Genomic DNA, 10,119 nt, shown 5'->3' on the forward strand with positions numbered 1-10,119 from the left:
AATACAGAGAGGGTGGAGAGGTACTGAGATAGTGCAGTGGTAACGGCCTGATAGAAACGGAGATTGAAGGACAGCAAAACTGCTTAACTGATCATCACCTGCATCAGAGAGAGCTGATGGGGAGCAAGCCCCATCAGAATCAAGGGGGGGAGCAACACCCCTGCCTGGCTGCCAGTCCCAAAGATGCTCCCGTGGGCTCCTTCAGAGACCCTCACACAGCTCTTGCTGCCCTAACATCTCTCCTCTTGAGAATAAACCACAAGGATGAGAGAAATGGTGCCTGTCCTGCTGGGCAGGGAGCTTAGGGAAAGGCTGGGCCTTGGTGCAGTTTGCAAGGCTCAGGTTCCCCTGCCTGATGGCGACGTGGGGAGGAGGATGCTGTGGGCAAGCTGAATGAAGCCGTGCTCAGTGGCACGAGGAAGGGTTGACCTGGCATTGGGCACGAGGAGGTGGGGAGATCGATGCACCAGGGAGATCCAGATGCTGAATGGGGAAGGACATGAGTTCAGATGTGGGGTTTTTCCTTCTGCAGGACAGGGAGCGGGTCTGTTCCTGGTGATGGGCTGTGCTAGCAGAGGGGTTCTCGCTGTCCATCACTCTTCCATCCACTCCTTGCAGCAATCAGATGCTTAACACAGCTTTATTTTATAGTGCCCTGGCAAGTCCTCTATCCAGAGAGTCTGCAGACACATGGGAATGACTGATAGGGACTACCAGGGCTCAGCAATACATTATAATCACTGTAATACTGGATATTTTTGCACAGTGCTTGGTCTGCCACTGGGCTTGCTGCTTAAGGCCAGTGAGAACAGGGAGAAGCAGCTGCCTTTGGCTCAGGACCCATCCCTGGACAAGGCTCACTTGCACACTTGGGCAGCCACTCAAGTGCATCTCGGGTACCCACAGTGTGGTGGATTGGGGTCCATGCACACAGCCCTGACCTGGGGATGCTTGGGGCAAGCTCAGGCTCTCTCAGCAATAAGATTGACCCTTTTTTCCCTTCATCTCATTCACTGAGTGGGTCACGTCAGGGCTCGTGGGCACAGGCAGGTGCAGTGCAGGCAACCCCCAGCTCCTTGTCAGTCGTTGCCCCGGAGGGTGTGCAGCATCCCTCAGCTGAAGGCCAGGCTTTGATGTATTCTACAGACTAGTTCCATCTCTATGCTTTGTGCCAAAATGTTCCTCCCTCTTCTTCCTTCCCCCTCCCCATTGAATTTATCAGTGAAAAAAAACCACAAAACCCAAATATTTTGCTCCGATTTCAGCCCCAACAATTCAAACCCTCTTCCCTGTGTAACAGAAGGTGATCGGGTACGCATCGCTTGTGGAGTTGAAGATGCACGTAGGAACCTCCCCTACTTTAAGGCTGTTGAGAAGGTGTTGGCTGAAGGTGGAGAGGAAAGCAAGCCTTGTCATGAAAGCAACCAACTGCAGCCCTCTTGTACCACATCATCGAGGGGTGTCTTTAGTAAGAAGAGCATCGCAGCGCGTGTTTGGAGCAAGCCCAGCGCTGCCCACAGGTGATGCTCGGGTTATTTGCAGGGTGATTCTGCCAGCTCTGGGTCTCACGGGGAGAGCATCCCCATGGAGCTAAAAGGCAAACAGTGCTCCCAGTGCTCATCCAGCTTCAGCTCCTCTGCACTGCTTGGGGAGGCTCCCGTTGCTCCTTTCGAAAGCCAAAGCCTTTTTCCATAGGTGAAATCTGCCTTGAGCCAGCAGCAACGGGCACCTCAAGCACCCACGGAATCCCTCAGGTGAACCTGTCGAGCCTTGCTCGTCCCCAGGGTCACAGAGTCCCCACGGGTTTGCTCATCCTGAGGGATGCTCCTGCTGCTGCTCCGGTGGGAGCTAGCAGCATCCCGCCTCCAGCAGCTGGGAAGCGTAGAGAGCCAGTGTGTGATGGAGGAACTGGTACTGCTCGCTCGTCTGGATCATCCCGCCTCTGCAAGGGAAAGGCAGGTCCCACTGACACCTCCCAAAGCCCACAGCCCCATCCCTGGCTCCCTGCTTCCAGGGCACAAACATTCCTGCTTCACCCACCACATCCAGCTGCCTCTGGAGCAGGCACCAGAGCTGTCTGAAGAGCGTTCAGGCTCAGCAGCAGCGCCGGGCTGTGCACAGTGCAGATCAGCAACTGATTTGGCTCTGATTTTTACCAGTGAAAAGGGGCAAAGCGAGTGCTTCTGGATGCAGTGGCTGAGCTGAAAGGAGCAGACTTGGCTGCCAGGCTCAGAGCTCCTCTCCCTCATGTCCTGAGGTCCCCAGAGCTGCAACAGCCCCGATAGGAAAACCAGCCCGGCTCTGGGGATTCGTTTGCTATTGACCCATCTGCATCCCTCAGCAACCCTTCTGGTTTCCATCAAAACCCATCCCCGTGCCCCCTGGTGATGTCCATCCCCACATCCCTCCTCCCAGGCCGGGTACCCAGCAGGCCCCTGCTCCGAGCCCCCACCTGTCCATGCGGAGACGGCACACGATTCCCAGGATATCCACCTCCCCCTTGTCCTTCAGCTGCTGGCACCCGATCCTGGTTGCGATGAAGCAGCCCGTCCGCCCGATGCCTGCGCTGCGGGACACACAGAGCTGTGCTCAGCACCCACAGGATCCTTTGTCTGAGCTGAACATGCCCCTGGCTTGGTTTGCTGCCGTTGCAGGTTGAACAGCTCTGCTGTGGGGATGCTGCACCCTGGGACCCCTGCAGCACAGCGGGATCAGGTCCCCTCCTGCATTTGCAGACCGACCCCAAGGGGGGGAGCACCCAAGGGCTTGGGTGAGGGGAGAGCTCTTACCTGCAGTGCACAACGATGGGTCCTGGGCTGGCTGCAGCCTGCAGAGTCTCCTCCACCTTGGACACCAAGTGCAGCAAGGGCTTGGCTGACCCAGGCGTCTGCTGGTCCGGCCAGGAAGGGAAGAGGATGTGTTTGACCTGGCGGCATTCACCTTCGAGCTTTCCCCGCATGGAAGAAAAAGAAATGAGGATGTGGGAGCAGCCCCCGGGCTGGGCCGGATGAAGTCCAGCTCAAGCCGGGCAGACCGCATCCATCTCTTTTCCTCTGAATCCCTCTTTGAGCCTCTGCCATTCACCCAGGAGAGACCTCCTTGGGCAGGCAGGAGCTCTGCAGCCCCCTCCTCTGCCTGGGGCTCCTAAGAGCCAGCTCTCAGAGCCGTGAGCCCTCTGCTCTGCTCCCACAGCGGTGCCCTCCTGCCAGAGAGCCTGGGGATGCTGCGGGCACTGCCAGACCCTGCTAGGCTCCCCCTCCGCCCCCGGGATGCAGCTCGAACCCACCTGGATGGAGAGATCCCGCACCACGTACTCCGAGCAGTCGCTCACCCCCTGCACACGGATGGTGAAGGGGCCGTAGGTGCCCTCCTTCTGGGGCCAGTAGTGGACACATTTCTGCAAGAACAGGGCAGGATTTGGGCCGTGTTGATGCCCGAGGCACCCAGCCTGCGGGGGGGGGGACACCGGGATGCTCTGCCAGGCGGGGAGGGAGGGGACAGAGAGGGGGAACCCCCCGCCCCATGCAGGTGCTGCTTGGACAGAGCCAGGGTTCAGGGTGCTGCCAGCTCCCATCCCAGCCCGGATCCACTGCCTGGGAGCTCCCAGCGCAGAAGCAGAGCAGCTCAGGACTGGAGGGACGCTGCTGTCTGCTGCTTCCCCTCCCTCTCGCAGGGGTTGCCCCAAGCTCTTTATCCTGTTATCCCGCTGGCAAAGCATGCCCAGGGCACGTGAGGAGGAGGGGGGCTGCATCTTGGTCTTGCAGGACCCTCTGTTGTTGTCATCACCCCACAGCACCCTTGGCTTCTGGCTGGGGAGGGGCAGCGGTACCTCCTTGTGCTCCTGGAGCTCGGTTATCATGATGATGAGGGGCACCTCCTCCTGCCACACCATCTCCCAGAAGTCGCTCACGGTGTTCAGCATGGGTCCCTGCGTGGCAATGTACTCCCGGGGCCGTCCTGCATAGCCCTGCCAAGCACATGGTCCATTGGTGATGGTGCAGGGGGACCCTGATGTGTGGGGATCCTGTCTCCAAGCCGCTCCAGCCCTCATGGTGCTTTTCTTCCTCTACAGACTGGGCCACACAGGCCGTTTCCTGCCAAACCTGTCCTTGAAATGCTTTTATAGACCCGATCAGAAACTACCGCACGTCCTCTCCATCCTCCTGGTCCCACAATCCAGGAGCGAGCCCATGAAGCAAGCCCTGCGCACCCAAGCTCCTTGCAAGCATCCCCAGGTTGCTGGGGTGATGACACCCAGGGTGATGGACACCCTGGTGAGGCAGAAATGCAGGGAGCAGCATCCTCACTGCAGGCATTCCCCCAAGGACAAGCAGAGTCCATCCAGCCCTGCTCTGGCTGGGACCTGGGATAGTCCCAGCTGGGTCCCACGAGTCCTGTGGCCGCCAGCCCAGCGGTGGGCACAGCGTGTGCCCCAGCGTGGCACTGTGCACCGAAGGGACTGCAGCCTGGTGCCTCGTGATGCTGCGTGCGGCAGCACCCGGGGGACCACCGCTGTCCAAGCAGGCAGGACGCTCACCGTGATGTAGTTGGCATTTATGTAGCTGCTTTCCTCCTGCTTCCCTGCCCTCCGGAGGCAGACCCGGCTCTCAGGATCTGCAAGACGCAGAAGGCAGCACCTCAGGACCCTGACCCTGTCCATCCTCCAGCTCAGAGCTGTCTGCACCCTCTCTCAAGCCCCTTCTTGCCCCACTTCACCCTCACTGCCATGGCAGGGTGCAGCCAGCCATGCCCTGTACCGCAGCGGGATGTGGGGTAACTCAGCTGCTGGGCAATGACTCCCAGGGCCAAGCAGAGCCCAAAGGAGCCCTCCTGTAACGTTCTCAGCCTTTACACCCCCAGTGCCATGCCCTTGGCACATGGCAGGGACCATCCCTGGGAATACAACCCAGGGAGCAGCTCCCCACAACACACGGTGCACCCCTGCTCTGCACAAGCACCCAGGGACGCACCACCACCACCACCACCTTTCCAATGGGAGGTAAAGGGATGCAGCAGCACTTACTGGGGAGGATGGTTTTGTATCTGTCCTTGGAGGCACGGCCAGGGATCTCCAGCTCCTCCGGACTCACAAAGTTGGGTGGGATTTTCTGCAAGGGGAGAGCACAATGAAGAGGAAACCCCATTGCTGCTGCTTGTGGGGGCAGAGCTGGTCCCTTACAAACACAGGGCTAACCCAGGGACCGAACGGTGTCCCAGCTCCTGAGATGAGCCCTGTCCTTACCCCAGATGTGGGGGACACCCTAAAGAGAGCCTGGCTTGGGAGCTCAGCACAGGGGCACAAACAGGACTTGGGTGCACCAGGGAGTGGGCAGACAGGGAATGCCCAAGGCCCCCCTCACCTCTGTTTGCCCACATCCCCTTCCCGGGCCTCCCTTGGTGATGTCCCCCCTGCCAGCCCCATCGCTGCCAGCCTCTGCCGTGCCTCCTGTGAGGAAGGGGAGAGGAGGGGAGCATCGCACCGCAAACTCCTCCTGGAGCTGTGTCAGGCTCTGGGTGCGCTGCTGGAGCTCCTCTGTCCGCAGCACGTGGCTGGATGTCCTCAGGAACTGCAGGGTGATGTCCCGCGGCGTGCAGACGGGCTGGATGGGCTCCACGCTCCCCAGCAGGCTCATGTCCAGCATCAGCGACATGTTGGAGCCCCTCCTGTAGGGCAAAGGGGTCCCTGGCTGAGCCTCTGCACCACATCCTGCCACGCCATCAGTTAGAGTCACCCCACACTGAGCAAAAGCCAGGCAGAGAATAAGAGAGGATGAAGCCCAGAAAGCAACCGTATCCTGGGCTGCATCAAAAGGAGCGTGACCAGCAGGTCATGGAGGTGATCCTGCCCCTCCACTCTGCTCTCTTGAGGCCTCACTTGCAGCAGTGTGCAGTTCTGGGGTCCTCAACATAAAAAGGACATGGAGCTGTTGGAACAAAGCCCGAGGAGGCCATGAGGATGAGCAGGGGCTGGAGCACCTCCTGTATGGAGACAGGCTGAGAAAGTTGGGGCTGTTCAGCCTGGAGAAGAGAAGCTGCGTGGAGACCTCAGAGCAGCTTCCAGTGTCTGAAGGGGGCTGCAAGGATGCTGGGGAGGGACTCTTCATCAGGGACTGCAGTGACAGGACAAGGGGTGATGGGTTCAAACTGAAACAGGGGAAGTTTAGATTGGATCTAAGGAAGAAGTTCTTTACTGTGAGGGTGCTGAGGCACTGGAATGGGTTGCCCAGGGAGGCTGTGAATGCTCCATCCCTGACGGTGTTCAAGGCCAGGTTGGACAGAGCCTTGGGTGAGATGGTTTAGTGTGAGGTGTCCCTGGCCATGGCAGGGGGTTGGAACTGGGTGAGCTTAAGGTCCATTCCAGCCCAAACCATTCTGTGATTCTATGATTCTATAAGAAAGGCAGAGAGCCCGGAAGATGCAGGAACAAGGAACAAGCTGGGGCATTTCACCCTTTGCTGGCATCTGCACAAGCTGGGGGGCAGCAGGGATGGGCTGGGGTAAGGAAGCCTGGGCAGGCCCAAGCTGTGGGGGTGAGCAGCGCCTTGGGTCCCCGTGCTGAGCGGGCAGGCAGGGGTCAGGCTGCAGCCTCTCACCTCTCCTGCAGGCGCACATGCTTCTTGGCAGGGGGACTGGGCTTGTCCTTGTCCTTGTCCTTGTCCTTGTCCATGGCTGTCCCGGCCGCCCGCGCGGTCAGACTGCAGCTAGGAGCTCTGGAACACACCAGGCAGGATTGTACCATGCTGCGGCAGCCACGAAGCCCTGGTCCTGAAGCGCAGGGAGCGGATGCACGGGGCCCTCAGCCGTCGGAGGGGAAGCGGCTGCAAAAGAAAAGGCAGATCTGAAGGATACCATGATGCTGGGGACCCCCCCCCCCGACAGATGGTCCCTAAACTTGTCACCGGTCACCCCAAAACCAGGACCCCTGCATGCGGGAGGGTGGCACAGGGAGAGATCCCAGCGTGTTCACCCTCTGGGATGCTCACAGCACTGCAGACCGCAGGGGCACCCACTGGGCATGGCATCTGCTTCACCAAGTGGAGGACACCCAGGCCCCGTGCACTGGTTTTGGGGGGGGTCCAAGATGCTCTCCACGTCCATGGGATGCACACACTGCTTCCCACGTGCCTGCTGCTGCGGGCTGGTGGGGAGGAGGGAGAGCATGAGCACAGCAGCATTGGGAAGGTGAGATGAGGGGGGCTGAGACACCGCAAGGAGCCTGGCCAGCTCCTGCTGTTGGGAAACACGGGGTCAGGCCCCCTCGCCAGCCCCGTGGTTCTGACAAGGGAGGGATGACCCTGGGGCTGCCTCATCCATCCCTCAGGTTTCAGCAGCTGTCGAGGAAACTGCTTTATCTGGGTGGTTGAGCAAGAGGCGATGGGGCAGCGCTGCTGGGGGAGGGTGACCGGGCCCCACCAGCCCCAGGACAGAACCTTGTAAGGACATGGAGATGCAGGTGATGCTCTTGGGCAGAGCTCCTCATGGCGCCGGCAGCACCATGGGACCAGGAGGCTCCTTCCCAACCCCAGATTCCTTCATGAGGAGGAAACAGATCCATGGGGACACGGGATGCTGTGGCGTTGGAGCTCCTGCTTGTGAACCAGTGGGACCTCAGCTACCCCATCAGCTCAGGGAGGTCCTGCAGAGAGCTGGGACCCTGCTGTGGCTGTGCCATTTGAGAGCGCGGCTCAGAGAGGAGCTGTTCCCCATCACTCCCTGCTGCCCCACAGCACTTTTGGGGGCTGGCCAGGCTGCCGCTGCCGTGCACAGCATCCTCATGCCCCACACAGGGTGCCCTAGAGGCACTGTGCTGCTGCAGCATCCCCTGCCAGGCAGGGCAAGGGCGGCTGCTCCTTAGGAGAGCTGGGGAGATGCAACCGGAGGCAGCAGCAGCTCCAGCCCCAGCAGCCCCATCCCTCACCCACCAGCCAGGAAACCCCCGGGACATGACCCAGCCAAGAAGCCCCCCGCAGGCAGAAAGGCTCTGGAAGAGCCCCCAGCGCCAGCGCTGCAGGGAGAGCACCCCATCACCCATCACCCTGCCCAGCATCCCTGCCCTGCCCCGAGCTGCCCCACGGGGTCCCTTCTCCGGGCGCGCTGGGTGCTGCCTACCTGCTGCCCATGGCGGGGGCTCCCTCGCTCTCGGCCCGGGCCCACAGGCACCGCGTGCATCAGTGACAGCCAGGGTCTGAAAGGATTCAGGAAGCCGCTTATCAAAGGCGCTGCTGCTCTGCCGCTTCCTCCCCTCTTCCGCACACCCTCCCTGTCACCCACACGCGTACCGGCCACAGCACCGCGGCTCCATCTGCGCGGCCCCGGCCCTGCTCTGGGGACACCAGGCATCACTTGCCCCACAGGGAGCCAGGGTGGGTCAATCACAGAACCCCAGCCTGGTTTGGGTTGAAGGGACCTTAAAGCTCTTCCAGCTCCAACCCCTGCCACGGGCAGGGACCCCTTCCATAGAGCAGCTTGCTCCAAACCCCGTCCAACCTGGAGTCCCCCCATCCCTGTCTCCCTGGTATCCCCTTTACCCAGGTTCCACCATGGGGCAAGCCAGGGCTCGGTGCCTCTCACCCTCATTGCCTGGCATGCACGGTGTGGTCCTTGTGCCCCCCCACTGTCTGCCTGCCCCATTCCCGGGTAGGTGCCCTCCACTCCCCCTCTGCATCCAGCATCATCCTTGGGCATTTCAGGGGAACCTCAGCAGAGCAGGGAAGGGGATGTGTTTGGGGAGGCTGTGGCTCAGGTAGGACAGGCCTGCCCATGGGGCACTGCACATCCTTCCTGTGAGTGCCTGCTGCCGCAGCGCTGCCACTCTTCCTGTTGCTGCCCAGGCTCTGTGCAGGGACACTGCAGGCTTCCTTCCTCTCAGCTTCCTTCATCCCCCCCAGCCACCATGGGCCTCGCATCCCTTGGCTGCTCCACAGCTCATTGCAGCGACCAGAGCTGTCTCTGGGATTTGTGGTGCCAGCACTGCCCATCACTGAGCTGTCTGTGCACGCCTGGGGGTTTGCGAGGGGATCACTGATGTTCCCTGTCAGTGCCCCTTTATACCCAAGAGCTGGGAAATCAGAGGGCCCAAACTCCAGAGCAAAGTGCTGGGCTTGGCCAGCAGCACAGCAGCTTTATCCTGGAGAGCAAACTCTCCTAACCCACCAGCATCTGTGTCTTATGGGCAGCTACCAGGGTGCCACAGCCTATGCACACCTGTACTGGACCATATCAGTGCCTGGACCATAGTGTACTCATTCCTGACTTGCCTGACTGCAGGAGGACCCGCACAGACCATGCATGGCCCAGAGACCGCCCACAAAAACCTGGCAGCGCTTGGAGGTGCTGAGTGAACCCACACGTGCAGAGGGCATGTTCCTGTTTGCTCACTGGTGGCCACCCGTGCATGCTAAGGGCCTGCAGAGCACAGAGCTGTGCGCACTGCTCCTGGCCACCCCTGTGCCCCAGCTTGGAAAAGGATGCTGCCACCCTGCTCCTCTTGAAGGACACACGCTGGGCACGGGATGTGTTCTCTGCCCGTGGATACCTGTGCATGAGCATCACGAGTTGGGATGAAGGGACTGGAGAGGCCTGTGGCAGGTTTTGAAGGGGCTGTATAGCTGTGGTTGTATCTTCAGAAAGCCCAGCAGGACATGGGGACTCTATGGAGCTGGTGCTTCAGGGAGGGAGATCTGGATTTATCCCTGACTGATACTTGCTGGTTGGTCACTTGCATTTTACAACTCCACTTGCATGGGGTCATCTTGCACCCTGAGCATCCTCTGGCCCTACCTACCCTTACAGTCACTTCCCCTTGTGCAAAGAGCAGCTCCCAGCTTCAAATTCCTCCTCTCCCAGCCACCCTGCCTGATCCACACACCCCAGCACCTCTCCTCACCCTTTCCAAACAGCAGCGTTTCCCCAAGGTCACAGCAGCCCAGGCAGGCACCCAAGTAGCACCCAAACACAGATGCTGCCCCACAGTCTCAATCCCCTGAGGTTGCCTACCACACCATGGCCTCCCTCACCTTTAGGTCCAGCGCTCAGGAAGGGCTGGTCTTGCTGCTGCTGGGAGCTCAGGACATCGTGCAGGGTTTTGGAAACTGGCCCATTTCCTCTGCTGCCCGAGCA

At 60.3% G+C, this 10,119-nt stretch overlaps 1 protein-coding gene across 1 annotated transcript; it reads right to left on the reverse strand.

Annotated features, from left to right (window-relative positions):
* Window positions 1-1,536: 1,536 nt before the first annotated feature.
* PTPN7 (protein tyrosine phosphatase non-receptor type 7) lies at window positions 1,537-8,240 on the reverse strand. Its single transcript, XM_057404885.1, has 10 exons — window positions 8,110-8,240; window positions 6,594-6,818; window positions 5,481-5,664; window positions 5,024-5,108; window positions 4,538-4,614; window positions 3,830-3,967; window positions 3,287-3,397; window positions 2,790-2,947; window positions 2,453-2,566; window positions 1,537-1,942 (listed from the first exon to the last, which is right to left on the reverse strand). The coding sequence occupies exons 2-10, from the start codon at window positions 6,737-6,739 to the stop codon at window positions 1,849-1,851; spliced, it is 1,107 nt and encodes a 368-aa protein (XP_057260868.1). The 5' UTR covers window positions 6,740-6,818; window positions 8,110-8,240; the 3' UTR covers window positions 1,537-1,848.
* Between the last annotated feature and the right edge of the window lie 1,879 nt (window positions 8,241-10,119).

The sequence above is a fragment of the Pezoporus wallicus genome, unplaced genomic scaffold (assembly GCF_028554395.1).
Source record: "Pezoporus wallicus isolate ANWC-B61680 ecotype Strahan unplaced genomic scaffold, APGP_CSIRO_Pwel_v1 contig_5863, whole genome shotgun sequence".
Taxonomy (NCBI): domain Eukaryota; kingdom Metazoa; phylum Chordata; class Aves; order Psittaciformes; family Psittacidae; genus Pezoporus; species Pezoporus wallicus.